The sequence below is a fragment of the Talpa europaea genome, assembly GCF_964194135.1.
Source record: "Talpa europaea genome assembly, chromosome: 9".
NCBI classification, from domain to species: domain Eukaryota; kingdom Metazoa; phylum Chordata; class Mammalia; order Eulipotyphla; family Talpidae; genus Talpa; species Talpa europaea.
The window spans coordinates 16,719,773-16,744,763 of NC_140076.1; the positions used below are offsets into that span (position 1 = coordinate 16,719,773).

General features: G+C 37.6%; 1 protein-coding gene across 9 annotated transcripts in view; it reads left to right on the forward strand.

The window, feature by feature from the left end:
- Positions 1 to 5,695: 5,695 nt before the first annotated feature.
- EPB41 (erythrocyte membrane protein band 4.1) overlaps positions 5,696 to 24,991 on the forward strand; it is a gene marked incomplete at both ends in the record, with an annotated part of 80,342 nt that continues 61,046 nt past the window's right edge. For 8 of the 9 annotated variants that reach the window (XM_084243136.1, XM_084243137.1, XM_084243138.1 and 5 more), the window contains 6 exons: positions 5,696 to 6,166; positions 10,001 to 10,210; positions 11,314 to 11,418; positions 16,692 to 16,734; positions 18,609 to 18,684; positions 21,264 to 21,482. In XM_084243136.1, coding sequence (XP_084099262.1) covers positions 5,696 to 6,166; positions 10,001 to 10,210; positions 11,314 to 11,418; positions 16,692 to 16,734; positions 18,609 to 18,684; positions 21,264 to 21,482 — 1,124 coding nt within the window. The remainder of the gene's footprint in view (positions 6,167 to 10,000; positions 10,211 to 11,313; positions 11,419 to 16,691; positions 16,735 to 18,608; positions 18,685 to 21,263; positions 21,483 to 24,991) is intronic. The other variant, XM_084243143.1, reaches the window with a different exon arrangement.

The window sequence follows — 24,991 nt, forward strand, 5'->3', positions numbered from 1 at the left end:
ATAATCTGGAGCAAAGTTTTCAACCTCCCAGAGCCTGTTTATTTGGGAAGTAAGAACATTGGCTATAAGCTTATATGGTAAAGAATGTAGAATAATGTGTGACATTTAGTAAGAACTCAATAAACAGTAGTTATTATTTCACTTAGAATCTAATTTTATTTATTTTTTTAAAGATTTATTTATACAAGCACTGGGTACAGTCAGAAGTGTGGGAGGGTGAGAGAATTCACTGGAACTAGAGGGGAGAGCAGAGCAGGTAGACTGACGAAGTACACTGCTGAGGGGAGCAGCAGGTGGCAGGAGAGGTCTGTGCGCCATGTGGGACCCTTGCTCATCGGCTGGGCATTGAACCGGCGCTGCAGAGGCTGCGGGCAGCTTCGCAGCCCAGCGCTTAACCACCATTCTAGGGCCCATTCTAGGGCCACCAGGGGAGGCCCTAGAATCTAATTTTAAATGGTAACTCTAGTGTAACATTTTTTCCTATTTCCCATTTGTAGCCCTGGTTTAACCAGTCAGGACTACTGATGAGTAAAGCTACACTTACTCTTATTAGTGTCAGTTTCTTTCCTGGAATACTACTGCCCTTTGCCCTTTTTTTCCTGTGACATCTTATACCCATCCTTCAAACTATAACTTACAAACCACCTTTTCCATATGACTTTTCGTGATCACTCTCTTTGACTGTTATTACTTTGTACTTCTGTAATGTTTAATGGTTCCATTCCTGAGGCCTTGTCTGATAAAGTACCAGATACCACCTTGGATTCAGTTATTTGTATATATGTCTTATGAACTTAAAAATTGTGTATTATTCTCTTTAAGTCTCAAAAAACCAAGCCAAACTTTATACATGATTAGCACCCAATAAACATTGATAAATGTTCAGTGAGCTAATTGAAGAATCACCAATAATTAAATCATTGAACTTCATCCTAAATGTAGCCCTAAACTATAGTGTTTTTACAAAGTTTTCCACTGAAGAAGCATTAATGGAGCACTGACGGTACTAATGTTAGAAAAACATGCAAAAAAGATGAAAGCTATCGTCCAGCCCTTGCTATGTGCTCAGTGTCAGAGATCTCATTTGCCTGAAGTCAACAATGCACACTGTTAAAACAGGTTTCTCTTAGATACCAGATGGGGTATAATTCTTAGAGTTTGGAGGATTAGGATTGAGACTGGAATGGGAACTCAACACTTTGTATTCAGAGCAGTGCTGGTTTTTTTTTTTAATCAAAAGACCTCTTTCTGTCATTAAGTAAATAGATTCCTTCATTTGGATTTTGTATCCAGGATGAAAATAGTATCGTTTACATAGCAGAACCTGTTTTTGGAGCACTTATTGGGACATTACTGTTTGACCTCTTTGTATTTTTTCCTTTGCATTTTGTCATTTGTAATGTGAAGAACTTGGCTGCGTCTATTACAGATTTGTCAGAATTAGTCTATTTGAGCGTTTAGTAAATGGGCCATAGGACCATTTTCTGGTCTTGCTGTTTATTTTTTACTTGCTTAATTCTGATCAGCTTCAGAGCTAGTTAAGAGATATTTGCCTCGTTAATCAGTTTCATTTATATTCTTTTTCCCACCTCCCTTTTGCGTTTGTGGTCATTTACTAACAGCATTGCTACCAATGTGTGCTGTGAAGAACATGCATGGAAACTGTCCATAGTTACTCATTTTAATCTACTTTTCCTTCCACAGACTGCATGCTAGCATCTTGCTAAATATTGTATTATCTGATTTTCTGCATTTAATATATATTATGTGAATTTGTTTGGTTTCAGTATATTTCAGTGGGATTCTTTTGACCTCCATGTGTATTTCCTTATGTTGTGTTCTTATCTGTCCTTATGTCAGCTTGTTTCTTTATATATGTCCAATTATATAGCAAAATATCCAAAATGTGGCACTAGTAGATATTATTCTCTAATTATTTATTCATTTTTTTATCATATCTTCCTAAATGTATCAAAGCAATCTTGTCAATGGAATTACCTAAACACTGACTCTCGGCAAGCGTCAGTTACATGGGCAACCTGGAATTGCCTCAGCTCTGTAGTTAAATATTTTTGATTAAGTGCCAAAAGAGTTCTCAAAATACTAGTGGTTGAGCTTCCACATTTAATATTAGGTTACATTCTTTGCTTCATTCTCTTTAATTCAGGTAACATTTGTTGAGCATTTATTATGTCAAGTATTTCTCACTGCTCGTAGTCCACCTTTTAGAAGTAGTTTCTTGCAATCTTTGTTTCTTAAGTATTTTGAGTGGTTTTTTAATGCCTGACTACTCAAACTGCTGTCACTGGGCCAGCAACATCAGTAACATCTGTGATTTTGTTAGAAATGCAGAATCTCAGGCCCATTCCAGAACTGCTGAATCAGAATCAGTGTTATAATAAACTTGCTAGATGATTTGATGCACACTAAACTTTAACAAGTAGTGTAACATATGTCTTGTTAACCATCTGTGGTTTATTTTTTAACAATTGATTACTTGTTCACACTCAATTACTTTATTAGAGATAAGAAACCTTTTCATGAGAAAGTAATTATAGCTTTAAAACTATTTTTTAAGAGATTTATTTATTTATGCATACAAGAGCTGGGGTACAGGCCAGAGATGCAGGGGGTGAGAGGATTCACCAGAGACAGAGTGGGGAACAGAACAGGCAGACTGACTGAAATACACTGCTGAGGAGAGCAGTGGGCGAGACAGGAGAGGTTTGCTGCGCCCTGTGGGTTGCTCCCTGACAGGCCGGGGATCAAACTCGTGCTGTAGAGGCTGCGGGTTGCTTCATAGTGCAGTGCTTAACCTCTTGCGCCTCCAGGGAGGCCCAGCTTTAAAACTATTTTAAGCAATGTAAAACACAAAACTATTTATTTACTAAAAGATACATACAATTCTGTTCAAAACGAAGTTTAAGTAATTTTTGTGTCTGTTAAAACTTGCAAAAATGTTTGTTTTTAAAATCTTTTTGTGAGACCTTGCTGTGAAGTCTGTTGTGTGGGAAAATATTAATAGAGTGGTTTTTATTTCTTTACAGTGATATTTGAAATACATGGCAAATAGTGTGAAATCCTCAACATGTCCTTTATTATTGCAAAGGAAGTATAAAGTTAACTTGTGCTCTCAAATCATTCAATCTTTTAGAATAATTAGTGGTTTGATACCTAGATTTTTTTTTCTTTTCTGGATCAAGTTCCATTACTTAAAGAAAAAAGAAATTTGGAAAAATTAGTTGCTACTCCTAATGTAAAGAGTAATTGCAGATAATTTTATTTCCTTTACATAAGTACTATGTGCCTCATTCAGGGGTAACAAATTAAGAATGTATATTTGTTGGTAAATATTTTAAGCAGTATTTATAAAGACCGAATTGCCTACTTTACTAGCACAGGGTAATTTTGATGACTTAGTACACAAGACTAGAATATGGCCTATAAATATTTTTATTGTTTGAAATATTATTAATGCTTAAAATGAATAGTCCAGCAATAAGGCCACATAAAACCTTTTCCTTTCATTCACATACCTTTATTTATTTCAATACCACTTACAGTGATTTGCTGCTCCAAGTACTATGATGTTAGGCAAGTTACTCCTGAGTGTCTACTTCCTCAACTATCAAGCTAGGTGATTCCTCTTCCTTTGTGAAAATTGAGATAGATAACCCCCTGTCATGGGGCCTGTCACAAAAATAGTACTCAGGACATATCAGCTTCCTTCCCTTTTCACTGCTTTATTCCATTTATATACAATCCTTTAAATTTGGCTCATATTGTAAATAAGATTTCTTGAATTTTTCTTTCATTATATAGGTTAAAGTTGAATCAAGAATATGAACTCCAAGATTGCATAAACCTTTGTTACTTTTATATCCCTAGCACCAGGCTAGGTGCTTGACAAGTGTTTATTGAATGAATGAATGAATGAATGAATGTCATGCATTTCAAGTAAATTTGAATAAATTCAGAGACGCCTTTTCAGTTTATCAGGAATATTCAGTTGACATTAACTCACACACAAAACTTATATTTTAGCTGGGGTGGAGGGAGGGAAAGAAAGAGAAGGGCGATAAAACCCTTCTTATCAAATAACAGGATAATTGTAGGTAGTAGTGAGTGTTGTAGTGCTGTGAGGCCATCTGGAGTAGAAAGGGCCACTGCTTTAGATAGGATGTGTGTGAGAGCTTCTCTGAGGAGGCAATGTCTAACCTGGGACGGTACCGATGAAAAGGGATCCAACCTACAAATAGTCAGGAGAGGAATTGTATAGGTAGAGAGAACAGCCGGTGCAAAGGCCTGAGGAGGGAATGAGCTAAATTTAATTCATTAATTCAGATTGTTAATATCCAACTAAAATTACTTCATCTAAATAGTATGGGGCAGGGCATCCCCGGTGGCACAGCGGTTGAGTGCTGGGTTGCCAAGCTGCCCGCACCCTCTGTAGCATTGGTTCGATCCCGGCCACCAGGCGAGGGTCTCACATGGTGCGCAGACATCTCCTGCCACCTGCTGCTTCCCTCAGGAGTGTACTTCATCATTCTGCCTGCTCTGTTCTCCCCTCTGGCTCTGGTGAATTCTCTCACCCTCCCACGCTTCTGAGTGTACCCAGTGCATGTATAAATAAATAAATAAACCTTTTAAAATAAATAAATAAATAGTATGGGGCAGTGTTATAAATACTGTCTTTTGAGTGGAGTATTTTCATGTATAGCAGTAAAACAAAATGTAAGATTATCAATAATCAGCTGTATTGCCTCATGTCACAAAAGTTCCTCTGTGTATTGGTTATTCTTTAGTAAATTGGTGACAATACTCTCTAGTTACTATAGTGAGACTTGACTAATAATACTGGAATTTTGAGATCATGAGGATAGAATCCAACAAGTTTGAAATATGTAAGGTCTGCAGCCATTCTTTCCCCCCATAATTGAATTTACTTTCTAAACTTTTCTTCTCTATTATTTCTCCATTTTAATTGTTTCACACTCTACTCTTAAAAATGCTGAGCATGAAGGAAAAACATTCTTAAAAGAATTTAAAATGGGATATTTCTGAAAGAGGCTATAATTTAGTATTGAAACACGAAAACCTAAGTAGTTTTTTTTTAGTGTGAACATATACTGCAATTGCTGTTATTATGTCTGATAACAATCAGAAGTCTACATCTGCTGTTCTTAATAGCAAAGCCCATGATTCTAAGAAATATAAAGAAAAAATAATAAACAGTTGGAGAACCTTTTTATTTAATCATCTCTGGGGATCCACAAAATCGTGTAATATTATTCTTACAAACCCTTCACCTTCGTATTGATACCCACATAGGACAGTACACAAATACATCCTTTCTTAGGGAGGATAAAACTATTTGTTGCACAGTTTTGAACATGAAATTGAAAGCATGATGCATTTCACTAGAGTGGTCTCATTGGGTGCTCTTTTAAGCTGATTTTTCTGTGTGATTATATATTTAGTGAAGCAAGGCATTAATAATTTACTCAGAATGTATAAGTAAGGTATTTTTGTATTTTATGGAAAATATCATGTTTAAGCACTTGAGTGCTGTCTGTTGGTGATTAAATACCTAAATATATTAATTTTGGCACACTTGACCTGATTTAGGATTTTGTCTGCCATGTGTGTTTTTCTTCTAAGAGCCCCCCCTTTTTATCTTTTTAATAGCAACACCATGACAACAGAGAAGAGTTTAGTGGCTGAGGCCGAAAATTCACCACACCAACAACAGAAGGAAGAGGGTGAGGGAGCCACAAACACAGGCCAACAAGAAACTCAGCTGGGAGAGGCTTCTCAAGTGGCAGCTGAGGGAGATAATCATTGTGAGCAGAAGCTAAAAGCATCTAATGGAGATACTCCTACACATGAAGACTTGATCAAAAACAAGGAGCGGACATCAGAAAACAGGGGCCTGTCACGGCTGTTCTCCTCATTTCTCAAAAGGCCTAAATCTCAAGTGTCTGAGGAAGAAGGCAAAGAAGTAGAGTCAGCTAAAGAGAAAGGTGAAGGAGATCAGAAAGAGATTGACTTTGGAACCAGTCTTGATGAGGAGATCATTTTAAAGGCCCCAATTGCCGCTCCTGAACCTGAACTCAAGACTGACCCATCTTTGGATCTCCATTCGTTAAGCAGTGCAGAGACACAGGTGAGGATGTACAGATGTGTGGGAGGTGGGCTCAAGGGAGGTTATACACTTTGTCTCTTAAGAACAATTTCTTACTAGCCACTTGACATGGGTATTGATAGTTTGTGAGTAACATTCTGCTTTAAAGATATTGATGTAGTCAATGGAATCTTGGTTTTTTTTTAAAAAAGGATTTATTTATTTATGCATGCAAAAACTGGGGTCCAGGCCAGAGGTGCCAGGGGGTGAGAGGATTCACCAGAGCCAGAGTGGGGAGCAGAACAGGCAGATCTACTGAAATACACTGCTGAGGGGAGCAGTGGGAAAGACAGGAGAAGTCTGCTGCACTATGTGGGTAGCTCCCTGAAAAGCCGGGGATCGAACTTGTGCTGCCCTTGACCCCTTGCACCAACAGGGAGGCCCAGAAGGTACTTACACTGTATAAATCAAATAAAACAGTTTATCAACCTGTATATCAATTTGCTCTAATAATGGAACAGTTCCAAGGTTTTTGATGAGAGGGGAGAAAAGCAGTGAGGTGGTTTAGAGTTCATTTTGGTAGAATTATTAGGAATGGGAGAGTTGCTGATTTATTCATCTGTCAAAATAAAAAGGGAAAATATTACTATGCCTCAAAAGTATTTTCTAGAAATCCCATTTGTTTTCAGCCTTGGTATCCTCAAATTAAGAGTATCTTTAAAGTATTTATGAAGCATATTAGCATTGTCTGCATTGTTACAAGTTTTATGTATTAGTATTAGGTCTCAGGTTTAGGTTGAATAATTTTATTGGAATTTTTTTTTAAGTATTACAGATATTTCTAGAAATATATTAAACATGATAAGAGTAAAATTTAAGATACAGTTGTAATTATGCAGTTGCTATTAGTGAAGCAAGGCTGAAAACAAGATTTACTACATATTGTAATAATTAAGAGGGAGGCTCTGGCATCAAACTAGAGGATTTAATTTACAGAACTGACACTTTTGCTTTATCAGTTTCCTTCTCTGTACAATGAGGAGATGGATATCCACCTCGTTTGGGGATTATAAAAATTAAGAGATAAACGTGAAGCTTTTAAGCTTTATATGTTAGGCATATATTAGGGCATATATAAATTTTATTTATTTTAGGAATACCAAAGGAGTTAAATAGCATGGTCTTTCAGGAAGAGGTTTTTTTTTTTTTTTTTCTTGCAGAAGTTTTATTTTATTTTTTTTTTTATTTTTTATTTTATTTTATTTTTTTTTATAGAGGCATGCTTTATTTATTTGTTTGCTGGTTTGTTTGTTTGTTTTGTTTATACATGCACTGGGTACAGTCAGAAGCGCGGGAGGGTGAGAGAATTCACCAGAGCCAGAGCGGGGAGCAGAGCAGGCAGAAGGACCGAAGTACACTGCTGAGGGGAGCAGCGGGCGGCAGGAGAGGTCTGCACGCCATGTGGGACCCTCCTCTGGTGGCCGGGGAGCAGCCGGGGATCGAACTGGCGCTGCAGAGGCCGTGCGCAGTTTCGCAACCCAGCGCTCAACCGCTGCGCCACCGGGAGGCCCTCAGGAAGAGGTTTTTAACTGCTTTTTCCCTCATTTGCTTAATGTAGGAAAAAAAATCTTTGTCTTATTTTTAGTTCACATTTTAATCAGTGCTTATTGAATTTGAAGATCATAGCATTTGTACTGAAATTGAAATAGAAGATTGACAAAGTTAATTCTTGATTTAGCTAAAATTGCATTCACTGAGATTATGAATGTAATTGATATAAATTATATGCAGGTGTTTATCTAAACATGAAGAAAAAGAAAAATTACTGCTGTTAATAAAATTTCAAGGAAGCATTGTTTAAAGGTGTGAACTACTTTTAGTCCTTTTGGAAGCTAGTGTTTACAATTAAACACTTGTGGATGAAGATTTATTTGCTTAACCACGTTTCTGTATGAGTAGTAGAATTTTATTTGAATGGCCTTTCCCTAGCTAGGATTTTTTTTTTTAAAGATTTATTTATTTATTTATACAAGCACTGGGTACAGTCAGAAGTGCGGGAGGGTGAGAGAATTCACCAGAGTCAGAGCGGAGAGCAGAGCAGGCAGACTTGACGAAGTACACTGCTAAGGGGAGCAGAGGGCAGCAGGAGAGGTCTGCGCGCCATGCGGGACCCTCACCTGGCTGCTGGGGATCGAACCGGAGCTGCAGAGGCTTCGGGCAGCTTCACAACCCAGCGCTTAACCGCTTCGCCACTGGGGAGGCCCTCTAGGATTTTTTTTTTTTAAGTGAATTTGCACTTACAGGATTGTACCAGTCTTTACCTAGGGTACGTTGGATATTTTGGAAGCAACATGTCAGTTTTTAATGTTCATTCATTTATTCAACAAATATTTTTTGAAAATATTCTGTGTTTGCCAGGTCCTAAGTTGGCATAGAGTAGGGGTAGGATAGACAGGATAGTTGATGAAGTCTTCTCTGGGATGGGGAGGACCCTTTTGGAATACCTTCAGTAGCTAATGTAGGACCCAAATAATTAATTTCTTTTTCCTAAATGCCAGTTATGCATTCTTTTGAGAGAAAAGACTTAGTAAGGCTTAGTTGAGAATCTTTCAGCAGCTTTATCATGTTAGAAGTAAGAAAGAATATGCATAAATGTTGTCCTACTTACCTAATGATTGCCCCCAAGAGACCACGATTTCATTCTCTCTCTTGCCTCTTTACAATTAACATGATTGATGCTTGGCAAAAAGGAGTTAGCTGGTAGTTATAGACTTCCCCTACCACATACATTGCTTTATACCTTAAAATAGGTGCTAAAAATCCCTCTTATTTATTCATAAAATTTAGAATATGTGACAAATCACATCTCATTTTGTAATTCATAAACTACCTTGCTAAAATTGAGGAGCATGGGGTAGAGATGGTAAAGTTTTTATTGGTTTTAGTAATATGTAGTGACATACTCAGGAAGAATATATACTACTGAGGGCAATTAGTTGGTGCCTGAAGCTATCATTTCTTTTTTTTTTTTTTCTTTTATAGAGGCATGTTTTATTTATTTGTTTGTTTGTTCGTTTGTTTCGTTTATACATGCACTGGGTACAGTCAGAAGCGCGGGAGGGTGAGAGAATTCACCAGAGCCAGAGTGGGGAGCAGAGCAGGCAGAAGGACCGAAGTACACTGCTGAGGGGAGCAGCGGGCGGCAGGAGAGGTCTGCGCGCCATGTGGGACTCTCCTATGGTGGCCAGGGAGCAGCCGGGAATCGAACCGGCGCTGCAGAGGCTGCGGGCAGCTTCGCAACCCAGCGCTCAACCGCTGCGCCACCGGGGAGGCCCTTTTTTTTTTTTTTTTTTTAAGATTTATTTATTTATGCATACAGGCCAGAGGTGTGGGGAGTAAGAGGATTCACCAGAGACAGAGTGGGGAACAGAACAGGAAGATCGACTGAAATACACTGCTGAGGGGAGCAGTGGGCGAGTCAGGAGAGGTCTGCTGTGCCATGTGGGTAGCTCCCTGGCTGGGGATTGAACTCGTGCTGCAGTGGCTGTGGACAGCTTTCATAGGTTGTGTCTTAACCCCTTGTGCCACCAGGGAGGCCCGCCATCATTTCTTGATTTGAGGGTTGGGATTCTATCTGAAGATGGGATTTTACCTTCTAGTACAAGGTTCTGGAAATAGTAGTCTGCAAATGTTTGGGGGATTATAATATCTTTTACAGGAACCTAATTATTTCACCTTAATGAAATTTATATTGCTTTAACAGCTTTTTTCCTTCAGTGGGTGCTTTTTATTGGTAGCATTGTTATAGGTTAAAGAATATATGTACAGGATGTTCTGTGAAATATCTGTTACTAACTTGATGTCGTGGCTATGTAGCCTGCTCAGGAAGAACACAGAGAAGATACAGATTTTGAAACTAAGGAAGGAGGAGTTGAAGATTGCTCTAAAATAGAAGTAAAAGAAGAAAGTCCTGAGTCAAAAGCAGAAAGAGAACTAAAAGCTTCCCAGAGATCAACCAGAAGACACAGAAACATGCACTGCAAGGTTTCTTTGCTGGATGACACAGTTTATGAATGTGTTGTGGAAGTGAGTGCTCTTTGCTTTCCAGTAGTTGGAACTCTTTCAGATTATTTCATTTGGGTTGGGTAAGTGGTATCATGGCCTGAAATAAGACCCAGTCTGACTGTTTCTATGGACAGAAACGTTAAGTGATCTTAGAGGTACCGAGTGCTGATTGCGCCACTGGAGTCACACCAGTGTTAAGTGATCTTGTAAGAGTGGAGATGTAGGATTATGAATGGGTCTTTTTTTCATCTCCAATTTCTTTCTGAATCTGCCAAATCTTGTGACTTGAGGATGTATTGCTTTTATCATCAAAAACAATTTTGCTTAAAAAAAAAAGGCTTGTTGTTTGTAGAGTAGCCCAGCTAGATTTCTGATATTAGGTTCATGCATTCCCATAATTGTGTTTGTTTAAAAAATTTACCATCTTTTTCATGTCTGCTTTCACAAATATAAACCTTAATGTGTTTTCTTAGCCCATGAGATAGCATATAAAAATTTTAAATAATGTCATTTCTTAATACAGGTACCCAATTTGGCAGTAGTTTGAGTGTTTAGGTAAAAAAAAAAAAAAAAGAAGAAGAAATAATTTGCAGCACAAATGAAAGAGCTCCTGCAACTGACAATGTCTGTAGGATATGTAGATTTTTACACTTTATGCATTTTTGGGGAAAGATTTCAGAGAGTTGAAACATAGCTCATTTTCTTGGTACAGTGGTCTGGGATTGAGAGTGTGATGACTTATATGGCCACTGCTGTCATTGCTGCTCTTGATTGATTTAGTTAGGTGGTCAAGGAGACTGACGACAGCCCAATAGCAAGCTTCAGAAAATACTCACCAAAAAGAAAGTGTGATATTTAGGAGAGGGAGGGAGTTGTAGATGGAGGGAAGGTAGAATTTTGATTTGAATTGTAGCACTATTTCCAAGCCATTTAAATGTGTTGCATATTTAAACTGACAAATTATGACACAGAATTTTGTTTGTCTACATTGTTTTACTTATACTCTGGCCATCTGAAAGTGTTAATAACTAAGATTGAAAGAGGAAATTGGAAAGTAGCATTTTATTTGGTGATCAATATAGGAATAAGAAGAACCCTCGACTAAAGTGTGTATATCTTTGCAGAAGCATGCCAAGGGGCAAGATTTGCTTAAACGAGTGTGTGAGCACCTTAATCTTTTGGAAGAAGACTATTTTGGTCTAGCCATTTGGGATAACACAACCTCTAAGGTGAGGAGACTTCCCTTTTTGTGATATAAGAGGCTAAAAATATGTATTTTAGGTTTTTTTATTGATAAAAATGTATTTATTCATGCCTCTCCAAAACACAGCATACTTAGTTATTCCTGTCTATTCTTGTTTCTTGGATTTTCCCTTTAGAATTAACATTTTAAAGGAAGGACTATTACTGGTATGTTCTTTCATCATTGAGAAAAATTATCTACTGTATATTTTTAAAAGACGGGGAAAATAAAGACACAAGACATCCTGATGAGGAAATAGATACAAATAATTTCTATATGCAATTTGAATTATATTTAAATGCAGTACGTTCATAGTAAATATTCTTGTTGGAGAGATGGTCTGTCAATATTATAATTATAAACTATACTTGTAATTTGGGAGTGATGTTATAAAAGAGAATAAAGTTATTTTTATTAAAACAGTCAGCTTTAATACATAGAGTGAATTTGCTATTTTCTTCTAGCCTAAAAGGAAACCAGTAGTTAACTTTTGAAAGAAATAAAAGAAAGGGTGAGAACATGGAAGAGAAAAGAAAGGTTAAAAGTCAGGTATTTAATTCAGAACACTTGAATTATTTCCTGGGCCAATTAACTGAAAATTACAAATATTTAAAATCTAATAATGAAAACTTTAATCCAGCTTGACAAGAATTTGTAAGTACTATAGTAATTGATAAAGATGTAGCTGTGAATAAGGTCTACATGGTCCCTCCTTCTGTAACTTACAGTTTAGTGTGACGAGTGTTATACAAAAGGGAAGTACAAGATGTCCTGGGAGGTGAATGGCACAGAAATCTTCTCTGGGGAGGTGGTGCCTAAACCAAGACCTGAAGCTGAGAGAGTGGCTTGTGTGAAGACTTGATGTTGAGAAAGTGACTTTTGAGGAACCAAGAGCCATCTTGCATGGCTAAGCTAAGCATTAGAAGTGAGGAATCAAGTAATAGATAAATCTGGACAGCTCCTTGGGGGCCAAGTCATGGCGAAAGAATCTTGTGTCAACATACTTAAGCCATTTTAGTTGGTTCTTTTTCCAGGATTATTTATGTTTATTAAGAAAAGTTGAGGAGCTACAGTCATTAACACCTGCAAACCCTGTCTGTTGAGTTATGGGAGTTAGGTAATGTACACTAGAAGACATGAACTTGCCTTCTGCCTAAATAAAATCTCTGTGTAGAATGTACCAGTAGTTGCCTAGTAGTTTTCAGCAGCTTGTTCATTCTATGAATGACTCAAACAGAAGAAATATGTCTACCAGCACTAGGTTAATTTGTTCTTTAAGTATTTATAACCTTTACTCTGTCTAAAGACTCAAATCAGCTTATACTGAAGCCTCTAGTTTCCATTAGGAAGGGAAGATTGAAGGTAGTGAAAAGTGAAACAATAGCCCAAAACTACAGTGAAAAACTTTATGAGCTACAAAATTATCTATGAATCAAGAAAAATATTCTGGAAAGTATTTTATGTTATATATGAGTGATAAAATGGAATATTTTTATATTGGGGGGAGGCCAAAGATTGACTAGCAAATAATTAAGGATCCTTGAATGTGGCCTATAAATAAAATATGAATAATAAAGTCACTAAATACCTAGTTGTTTAATAACTGGAAATAAATTTTCCATGAACCAGGAATACTTAAATTTCTAGAAGCTGACTCATCCAAAGGCGTTCAGCTGAGGAAATCCTTTCCACTTGCTGTTGAGCTTCTAGGGCCACATTTTGAATTATAGCACTATCTCCATTGTTTTCAGCTGCACTGAAAACTTTTCACCATTGTTGGGGCCATCCATACTTTGTCCTATCAGCAAGTTTTATTTCTTTTATAGTAGTTTTCACTATTTTTAATGAGCGGAGTTAAATTGCTTTACTTATAAAATTCATTTATATATTGAAGTGTAAATTGTTATTAAAAGTGCCTAGTATAAAAACTGAACAGCCAGCCTGGCTGTGTTAAAAAAAGGGATGGGAGAGCATTATTGTTCCTCTTGATAAAATGTCCCTGGAAAAGAAAAACTGATGTCTCTGAATCATAATCTAGCTTCTGCTTCCTGATAGTTTATAGGAACCCCTTCTGGGGAAATCAGTGGACAAATGAGTTCTGTGGAACAATAGAGCTTATCATAGTCTAAGCATCTGGCAGGTCTGTAGTACAGGCTAGGTTCGTACAGGATATCCAGGAGGAACATAGTCATGGGCTGATCTATATTTTCTGCTTCTAAATTCATCATGGCTGACCTCCAGCTCTTGGAAGTAGGTCAAAGGAGAGTTTTTCTTTGAGTTAAGTGAGGACCTTTAACTGATCCAAGAAGCAGAACACAGAAAGGAAAGCAGGAACTTTATTTGCACCTGCCTTAGATCTTGTACAAAAATGAATCTGAGGAGACCTTGCGTAGCATTGTCAGGCTAAACGACTAACTGGCAGCAAAAGCCATCTTGGTGATGACAATTTTTCCTCCACATGGTATTTCTGAGTCACACTTCTCTGATCTATCAATAGTTGGGTTGCCCTCTCTGTCTTATAAATAGCTGCCCCTGGTATTTCACATCTAGTGAAAGTGTCTTCACTTTTCTGCCATCTTGCCAGAACTCACATTCTGAGTCTTGTATCTTTGTATGACGTCCCTTCTCCCCTGCCCTTTGTAGAATTAAGCCAGTAGAATCTTTTCCTTTTTGGTCTTTAGGACTTTGAGATTTACACTTATCCATCTTGGTGCGGGGTTAATTACCACCATTATTCTGGCATGATATCTGTATTCTTGATTGCAGGGTGATTCACTAAAAAATGGCTTTGTCTGTAGACAAAGCCAGTTGCCTGTCTGAGTGTGGAGGGATTTAGTAAAGGGTTGAAAAGGTGAAACATTGGGCCTCCCCTGTGGTGCAGCGGTTGAGTGCTGGGTTGCGAAGCTGCCTGCAGCCTCTGCAGCGCCGGTTCGATCCCCGGCTGCTCCCCTGCCACCGGGTGAGGGTCCCACATGGCGTGCAGACCTCTCCTGCTGCCCTCTGCTGCCCTCAGCAGTGTACTTTGGTCCTTCTGCCTGCTCTGCTCCCTGCTCTGGCTCTGTTGAATTCTCTCACCCTCCCGCGTTTCTGACTGTACCCAGTGCTTGTATAAATAAATAAATAAATAAATAAATCTTTAAAAAAAAAAAAGGGTGAAACATTGTTATACTGTAGAGAATAACTGTTACTTACGTTTGTGAATTATGTGAATAAATTACTTCTCCCTTTTCTCATTGGTAAAATAGGAATGGCAATAAGATAATCTGTATAAAAATGGTACCTGGAAGCGCTCAATAAAAGGAAGCACTCAATAAAAATTAGATTACTGTTACTGTCATATGATAGTATCATTTAAAAATGATATTATTAACTGACCAAAGCCTTTGCTTAAAATATTAGATTTCTGTGTCATAATTTAGAGACACACTCTGGAGTATCCTTCAAGATGAATAATCTACTTGATCTTTTTTCAGGTAACATATACTGGAGAACAGCATACTTCTTATGTAAAATTGATGAAGCTAATCAAATTATCTGACTTCACTTTAGTTACCAATCTCTATACCTGTGATCAATATATTAGCCAGATTTCCAGATATTCTCTCTGGAAGTATTAGATATTCACAGAATGATTAAATCTGTAAAGCAATTAGTGTTTATTAGTCATTTATTTAAACTTTCCATCATTCTGGAAACACAAAGGATGTTAGAGCTATAATGGTTCTTGAAGCATAACCCCTCATTTTATTTTATTTTTTTATTTTTTGAGATTTATTTATTTATACAAGTACTGGGTACAGTCAGAAGCACGGGAGGGTGAGAAAATTCACCAGAGCCAGAGCGGGGAACAGAACAGGCAGACCGACGAAGAAATACACTGCTGAGGGGAGTAGCGGGCGGCAGGAGAGGTCTGTGCGCCATGTGGGACCCTCGTTGGTGGCCGGGGATCGAATCGGTGCTGCAGAGGCTGCGGGCAGCTTCTCAGCCCAGCGCTCAACCACTGTGCCACCAGGCAAGGCCCATAACCCCTCATTTTAGAGATGAAAGAAAGTGTGACTTCCTCCAAGCCACAAGTCACTTCACTCTCAGAATTCCTTACCTGCTGCCTCTTCCTCGGTGGTTTTCTTTCTCAGTTTTTGTTCCTTCTCTTCTTTTTATTAATTTCCCCTTTACTTTTGCACTTTATTTTGGTTTTTTCCTACCTACAGAATTAGTTCTTTATATTGTGGGGAAAATATGAACGACATACAAGAGATAAAGATTTTATCCCCTTTCCATTTCCAGTCTCTGTGGTGTCTTTTTCTCGTGTATGTAAAGACTTTTCCTGTGTATATATAACTTCTTAAGAGCTTCTAGATCTGAGTGTTTTTGTTGTAAACAACTGGATACCTTTAGCAGAGAGGAAAGTTAATGAATTGACTTTTTCCTCACTTGGAATGGCTCACTTGCTCCCCTTAGGCTTCTTGCCAGATTGAGTCTAACCAGAGAAAAGGAAAAGCAGTCAGGAACAAACATCTATGTCCTTGAGAGATTTATTGCCACTATGAAATAGGGTTATATGGGTTAGTTATTTCCAATATTTTATTACTGCTTAGAATTATTTATGAATGAATCAAGGATCTTTTCCATGGAGGAGAAGTCATATTAATTCATACATACTCTCCTTCTACCTGCCTCCCCCTCTTAATTCCCTCTGTAAGCAAAACACTTGAGCAGTTCTGGTAAATAATGCAAAGTTAAAATTAGAAGTTCATTCAATGCAATAAACATTAACTAGCAAAAACCACATACCAGATGATGTGCTGACACAGAGAATTTGAACAAGACTGGAGGTCAGAATTAGAGGAAAAAAATACAATTTGGGTGATGTCAATCCTGATTAGAGTGTTACTAGTCTTTATAGAATAACAAAATTTCTTGTTTAAGAATTTTATATGTATTAACTCATTTAATCTTTACAATAACTCTGTGAGATAGGCTCTGCTACTATTATCTCATTTTATAGATGGGGAAACTGAGGAATAGGCTTGCCTAAAATCACTCAACTACAAAGTAATAAATCTAGCATTCAGGTCCAACTGTGTGGTCCCCCATTTCTCTGCTCAAAATTACTATGCTATCTGAAATAAATGCAAGAATATCAAAAGTGTAGGTTGACCAGGAGGTAAGTAATCATCTTCTGGTACTCTGGTTTGTGTTTTGGAGCTCTGTGTGAATGCATTATTGTTTTGTTTTGTTTTTTTCTTTTTTTCTTAACAGACATGGCTGGATTCTGCCAAAGAAATAAAAAAACAAGTTCGTGGTAAGTGAATATAATCCTTTTTACAGTTCTTTGATTCTTTTAGTGGGTCAGAGAATTTCCACCCGTCTTCTGGTTGTGAGTCACTTTAGACTCCTGACTATGCAGATGGCTTTGAATTGAGATAAAGCCTCACCCTGGAAGGAGGGATTCCATAGTAGAAAGATATAGCAAGGTGGACACTGTCAAGATGTAGGTCAAATTTTGATGATTTTTTTTTTTTTTTTTTACAACTAGGCAAAGTTGGGGAATATAGGAATGGTTGAGAAACAAAAGGTGAAAAAGAACATAGATGAGAAGAGAAAAGGGATAGTGATTGAAACCATAGTAGCCAACAGTTGGTTTGCTGCCCAATTCTGTTTCTTTTAAATGGTTCCTGACTATTGCATCTAATCTTTTCTGTCTTTTCTTTGGTACAGTTCTTTTTGTCTATTTTCAACAGTCTTCCAAATTGAAATAAAAGACACTGTGGAAGACAAAAATTATATATATATATATATAAATGAGAATTTCTTTCGTATGGCCCTTCTGACATTGTGGCTTTCTCTTAACTCTAAGTCCTCCAGCATATATTACTGCTGAACACTGCTGATGTTCTGGATAATATTTCTAGGTCTAAAAGGGGTAGATTAATATATTGAAGTCCCAGGCCCAATGGGGCAAGCTACAGTGTAGAGGCACTCCCCTTCCCCATCCCTATTTATCAGTACATGTCCTTTTAGTTTAGTTTATTTTTGAGAAACTTCTAGGAACTGAAATAGACATTACTCATCATGATTAACGAAAGAAAAAAGAAAACACTTATTATGGTGAGATGTTTCCCTATTTATAGTTTATTTTCTTAAGATTAAGAAACAAAATGCTCTTTTGGACTGGCAACTCTCCACATTGCTCCCTGACTATAAAATCTTGTTTCAAAATGTAAGCTAGAGCAAAAAGTATCTAGATTACTTGAGACATTACAAGAAAAACAACTCCAAGCTCCTTTTAATTAAAATGCTTTTCATATTCAATATTACTCAGGAGAAAATGATTGTACAAAAAATCTCTTCAGGAAGAAAAGTTAAAAAAGAGTTTATAAGGAGTAGAGAAGAATAACTAGATTATCTTCTTCTTAAAAAAAATCTTTTGCTGGGCCTCCCTAGTGGCGCAAGGGGTTAAGACGCAACCTGTGAAACTATCCACAGCGACTGCAGCACGAGTTCGATCCCTGGCCAGGGAGCTACCCACATGGCACAGCAGACCTCTCCTGACTCGCCTGTTGATTCCCTCAGCAGTGTATTTCAGTCAGTCTACCTGTTCTGTTCCCCACTCTGTCTCTGGTGAATCCTCTCACCCCCTGCATCTCTGGCCTGTATCAGTTCTTGTATGCATAAATAAATAAATCTTAAGGGCCTCCCCGGTGGCGCAGCAGTTGAGCCCTGGGTTGCGAAGCTGCCCGCAGCCTCTGTAGAACCAGTTCGATCCCCAGCCACCGGGCGTGGGTCCCACATGGTGCGCAGACCTCTCCTGCCGCCCTCTGCTCCCCTCAGCAGTGTATTTCTTCATCAGTCTGCCTGTTCTGCTCTCCGCTCTGACTCTGGTGAATTTTCTCACCCTCCCGCGCTTCTGACTGTACCCAGTGCTTGTATAAATAAATAAATAAATAAATCTTTAAAAAAAAAAAAAAACTTGCCAAGAAAAAGAACTAAATATTTGTCTTTTTTTTTTTTTTAAGTTCTCAGTCTAAACAACTTCTTTTTCTTTTTAAAATAAGAACATTTTATCCACAGAGCATGAAAATATTAAAAGACCTCAGGGAGAGAAAAGGATTTTTAATATTTTTAGGTAATAAGTTTACGTATAAGCATAAAATTCTTTTGTGTTTATTTTTATAGGTGTCCCTTGGAATTTCACATTTAATGTAAAATTTTATCCACCTGATCCAGCACAGTTAACAGAAGATATAACAAGGTAAATAATTTATTAATAGTTAAATATATAATAAGTAATTCTCATTATTATAAGCTCTGGGACTTTATTCAGAATTGAAGAAAAATGATGAGTGATTAAATCTGAGGTAGAAAGTTTGAAGAAAATGATGTGCTATTAAATCTAAGATAGAAGGTTTCTGGTTTCTTCAAGACAATTTGAAATCCATGAACCTAAAAACCTGACACATTCTGGCTTGCCTGGAGGAAACTGGCAAGAATTGACCTTGTTTGTCTGTCATAATGCCAAGCTATGGACAGGACACGTATAAACCCACAGCGCCCTCCAAAGGTCAAGACATAAATATAGTGGATGAAATACCTCTATTTTTTTCCGTTTCCCATTATGTTCTCGCTTATAGGGATCAAAAAACCTGATATGGCAGTGTTGTTATTATTTCTTTCTGTCTCTCTTTTAAAGTGTATAATTAGGAAAATGATCTTCATGAACTGAATTTTCCTCAGTAATTTTTGAGCCCACTTAATTTAGGCAATGAATTGTGTGCTCTTTAATCAGCTTACTGATTTCTTTTAAGAAAGTTGCCTTTATTGGATCCTATATAAATATTAATAAAAAAAGAAAATGGGAAAGCATTATGTAAATATTGTAAAGAGTAATACTGTACTTACCTATTACATCCATAGCATCTTGCATAGGGCCTTATACATAGTAGATGTCTGGCTAGTGTCTGTTAACATTGAAGTGTTGTTTGTTGAGAAAGTGTTTTGTAGTTTTAATTTTGCTGATAACTATCTGACTTCAGACACTTTTAGAACCTCTGGGCCTCAGTTTTCTTATCGCTCCAGGGAATAACCCAAATAAGCTCTTTAAGTACTGTGAAATGTCTACACCATTTTTTTTTTTTTATAGAGGCATGCTTTATTTATTTGTTTGCTGGTTTGTTTGTTTGTTTTGTTTATACATGCACTGGGTACAGTCAGAAGTGCGGGAGGGTGAGAGAATTCACCAGAGCCAGAGCGGGGAGCAGAGCAGGCAGAAGGACCGAAGCACACTGCCGAGGGGAGCAGCGGGCGGCAGGAGAGGTCTGCACGCCATGTGGGACCCTCCTCCGGTGGCCGGGGAGCAGCCGGGGATCGAACCGGCGCCGCAGAGGCCGCGTGCAGCTTCGCAACCCAGCGCTCAACCGCTGCGCCACCGGGGAGGCCCTGTCTACACCATTTTTAAAGATTATTTTTTGTAATCCTTAGTACATTCTTGGAGTTGTGATGCCAACGTTTTCCTGTCAGTTATTTCTTTAGTTGTCTTATTTAATTGTTTTAGCTATTTCTTTTTTGCCGGTAATATTTGTCTCTTAAGTTGCTATTTATTCATCTTTCTTCATTGAGGCTTATTATACAGAAAATAAAACAAATTCTTAAAAATATTTCCTGATCACCGACATTTTAGAGATATTAATGAGTCTGTGGCTTGGTTGGCCTTGCTCTGTGTTAAAAGAAAATTTTATGTAGTGACTAATTATAGGTAGCAAAAGTGATTATTGATGCTTATGCTATTCAACATCTTATTATAGTCCAAACAAGAATATGATTCTAATTAATATAGGACTTTTCCATTTAATCATATCTTCCAGTTTTTCTGTTTGGTAAAACATCTAAACTGGTCAACTCAGTTGGTTAGAACAAGTGCCAAGGAGGTCAGGGCCATCAGTGTGAATACCCTGCTGACTGAGAAGAGTGTCTGCCATGCAGGGAGGGTCACTCCGTGGTTTGTTGGACTGAACTGTGTTCTTCCTCATCTGAAGGCCAGCAATTAAGCACACAGGTGGAATCAGTTTTACAAGATGATAGTGTGTGGAAAGGTGCATGCAACTTAGTTTCTTAGAGGAGAAACATAACAAAAATGTTCATGTTCTATTGAAAAAGTATTAATAATGTTATCTTTGTATATGAAAGACAGTATCTACACATTTGGCAAAGTAGTATACAGAAAAGAAAGAGCCCAATTTTGGAGTTAAATAGCCTTTATTACAATCTGACAATGAGCAAGCTTAGCCTTTGGGGCTGCCCTCATATATATAATCTGGTAATGATACTCACCTCACAAGTTTTTTTGTGAAGATTAGACCTAGGTGTATATATATATATACACATATATGCCTACATATCTGTATATTTGTAGATATATAATTTTTATGTGAGTTGTGTTATCTTGAATCTCATCTTAATACATATAGTACTTAGTGCATTCAAGAATATTTTTTTTACCTCCTTCAGACTTTTCACAACTTTTCTTCCTTTCTTTCTAAATTGCTTTCTAACCATAAGCCAAACATAATTTTTTAATGTTTTATGTGGAAAAATTTAAAACACAGAGAAAGGGAAAAAAATGATAGTACAATAGTACTATTATTTAGTACAATGAATAATAGTAAAATGAACAACCTAAGACCCTCTACTTAGATTGAACAATTATTATTATCTCAGATTTACTTAATCTCTCTTTTCTTCTCCCTTCTCTTTCCCCTTTTCTTCCTTTTTCTCTGTATTTTGTTACTGTTGTTGCTGACATAGTAATGTTTTTTCTTTCTTTTTTCCCTGTAGGTATTATTTATGTCTTCAGCTCCGGCAGGACATAGTTGCAGGACGCCTGCCCTGTTCCTTTGCAACCTTAGCATTGTTGGGTTCTTACACCATCCAGTCTGAGCTGGGAGACTATGACCCAGAGCTCCATGGGATAGATTATGTCAGTGACTTTAAACTGGCCCCAAATCAGACCAAGGAACTTGAAGAGAAGGTCACGGAACTACATAAATCATACAGGTAAATACATCTCCCGGGTTTGTTTCTTTGTTTTGGCAATAAGTTTAAGTCCTTGACCTGGGATTGATTCAGTGTTTGTTTAGCCAGAATGTAGTAGTCTGAAAACAGTCAGTGTGAGGTCAGTTCTTTCTCAATTCTTTGGACAAGTCATTTAGGCCCATTGAACCTCAATTTTTCTCACAGAGTAAAGTGTGTTATAAGACATCAAATAAGGTAGAACACTAAGCATATAGTTTGGCACATAGTAGGTACTCAATGAATGGTAGCTATTATTACCATTGCCTTATTTTTTTAATCTGGATTTTAAACATATTGTACTGTATTTAGTGGTTTAAGGTCCTTACAGCAGGGATTCGAAACTTGGGAGAGTTTTATGTGGATAGATGACAGAGGACCCTGAAAGTATTTTAGAAATCTATATCTAATTCACTGCTTTTCTTCATGGGAATAATTGGTGATGTTGGGAGATATGATACAGTGATCAAGAGGAAAGGCTTAAAGTCAGACTAAACGGGGTGAAATCTTGGCTCTGCTTGGTCCTTGACTTCTGACCTTGGGTAATTTACTTAACTTATCTGAGCCTCAAGTTTCCTTGTATGTATGATGGAGATGACTACTTCAGAGGAAAAAGAGTGATCGATAGGGTTAGAATAAATAATTATGGACAAACTTAGTCTTACACATAGTAAAAATTGAATACATGCTAGCTGATATTAAAGTGCCACAATAATTTGTGTTTCTTCCTACTGTAGTTATTTGAGTGACTTGCTATAACTAACTTTATAAGCTATTTTAACTTATTAATGTGAATGTCTGATCTTAAGTTACTGAGTTATGTCAACATGAGTTGCGTTGTGATACTCGGAAGCATCGCACTGCTAAGAGAAAAATCCAGAGTGCTCCTGGTAGGCTTTTTCATGATAATAACAAATATTCTGTCCAGCCATTGCACCATCCTATTTCCTCAGAGTGATTGCAATAGGACTTGCAATGATTGGGATACTTCAAATTAGATGGGTTTAACTCAGGGCACCCAATTCTGGGTACCTTATTGCCCCTGTAGGTTCCAGTACTTCGGTCATGAAAACCATGGCAGGGCTTTAATGCTTACAATCTACATATCAATAGTCTTATAAGAATCACCCTACTCTCTTGGAGACACATTGTTTCCACAGAGAACTGCCAAAATTTGGTTTTTAAGTCCGAGTGTATACATTTCAATGTACTGATGTCTAGGGTCACTAAATACACCACTTTCACCTTGCTGGTGATTGTAACTGAAACACATTATTAAATACTTCTATTTATATTCTGATTATTAATCTAGATACATATATTCATACATATACATACAAAAGCAAGTAATAGAATGAAACAAATATTTCGTTAGAATGTTGGGATTAAAGGGGAATAATCTTTTTATTTTCTAATAATTTTAAATAACTTTATTAGTGATAATATAATCTTTGGACAATTAGTAAAGTAGTATAAGAAAATACTTGGCTGCTTCTGTGAAGCCAAATAGCAGAAAATAGTGGTATCATACTGTGATTAATATCTTATATCTATGATGACTTTTTTTTTTAAAGATTTATTTATTTATTTATACAAGCACTGGGTACAGTCAGATGCGCAGGAGGGTGAGAGAATTCACCAGAGCCAGAGCTGGGAGCAGAGCAGGCAGAAGGACCGAAGTACACTGCTGAAGGGAGCAGCGGGCGGCAGGAGAGGTCTGCGCGCCATGTGGGACCCTCCTCCGGTAGCCAGGGAGCAGCCGGGGATCGAACCGGCGCTGCAGAGGCTGCAGGCAGCTTCGCAACCCAGCACTCAACCGCTGCGCCACCGGGGAGGCCCTATGCAGAATATTTTTAAAACAACTAGCTAAACTACTGAGACCTGAGTATTAGATAGCATTAACATTAACATCCTGGTTTTGATAGTTGTATTGAAGTTATGTACGAGAATGTCCTTGTTTATAGACATTTGTTTATACTGACATATTGGAGTGACAGATCATCAAGTTGCAATTTACTCTGAGGAGAAAGTTATTTGTAATTTTTAAGTTTAAGAGTGTTTTTAAAAATTAAAAATTATATTAAAAAAATAAATGCAAGGGCCTCTCTGGTGACGCAAGGATTAAGTCTCAGCACTATGAAGCTGTCGTCAGCCACCACAGCATGAGATCTATCCCTGGCCAGGGAGCTAACCCACATGGCACAGCAGACCTCTCCTGTTTCAGCCGCTGCTCCCCTCAGCGATGTACTCCAGTCAGTCCTCCTGTTCTGCTCCCCACACTGTCTCTGGTGAATCTGCTCACCAGCCCACTACACCCTGGCCTGTACCCCAGCACTTGTACGTATAAATAAATAAAATGAATCTTAAAAAAAAAAAATGCAAGTGTTAGCCAAACATCCAATACAAGTATTATTTTCAATTAACAAAAAGTTATTGTTTTAAAGTTAAAAATCCGTCCTTATTGCCTGCCCTTAATACAATTTGAAAGCATACTTATTTTTTTTAAAGATTTATTTATTTATTTTATACAAGAATCGGGGTATAGGCCAGATGCGTGGAAGGGTGAGAGGATTCACCAGAGACAGAGCAGGTCACAGTACAGGCAGACTCATGAAATACACTGCTGAGGGGAGCCGCGGGTGGGACAGGAGAGGTCTGCCGCACCACGTGGGACCCTCGCTGGCCGGCCAGGATCGAACCAGCTCTGCAGAGGCTGCGGACAGCTTCACAGCGCGGTGCCCAACTGCCTGAGCCACCAGGGGGTCCTGAAAGCATACTTATTTATGAAAGTATCTTTTTACATAGTTTGAAATTTTTATCTGAATTTAAATTGACCCCATTAATATGGTTCTTAGAGTTGAAGGAATGAGTATAGGGAAGATTTTATCATGATTACTTCATTTAATATTTTAACATTTGTCTTCATATTCAAGCAGTCAAAATTTCTTTATGAGCCTATGTACCATCAAAAAACTAAGGTTACAATAATAAACATTTATACTTTATAAAGTAGTCTCACAATCATTAACTCGTTTGCTCCTACTGGTCACATTTATTCAGTAAGCAAAGTTTAAAAAAAAAAAAAAAACATTGCCTGTCCTAGTATCTGGAAGTAGGTATTGTGGTTCTTACTTTATTAGGAAATGGAGGGAGACACGGGCCACCACCCTTAAGTGTAGGAGCCAGGGCTCCAGCTCCAAGATGTGGTTGAGTCATAACTTGCCCAAGACCATGTGATCCCTCAGGGCCTATTTCCTCATTAGTGAAGTGAAATTGTTGGACTCTATAATCTTCAAGCTCCATTCTAGTTTCAAAATCTTAAAATTCAACTCACTGATACTACTAACAACAAAAGACATAAACTGACTGGGTGCATCTTAACTAGATAAGTCTGTTCTTTACATGGGGATAGAGAGGGGTGAACTACAGAACTTTCCTGAGATATTTTCAATGACTTGAATATGGGTTAATTTAATTATTCTCCTGTTTTATGT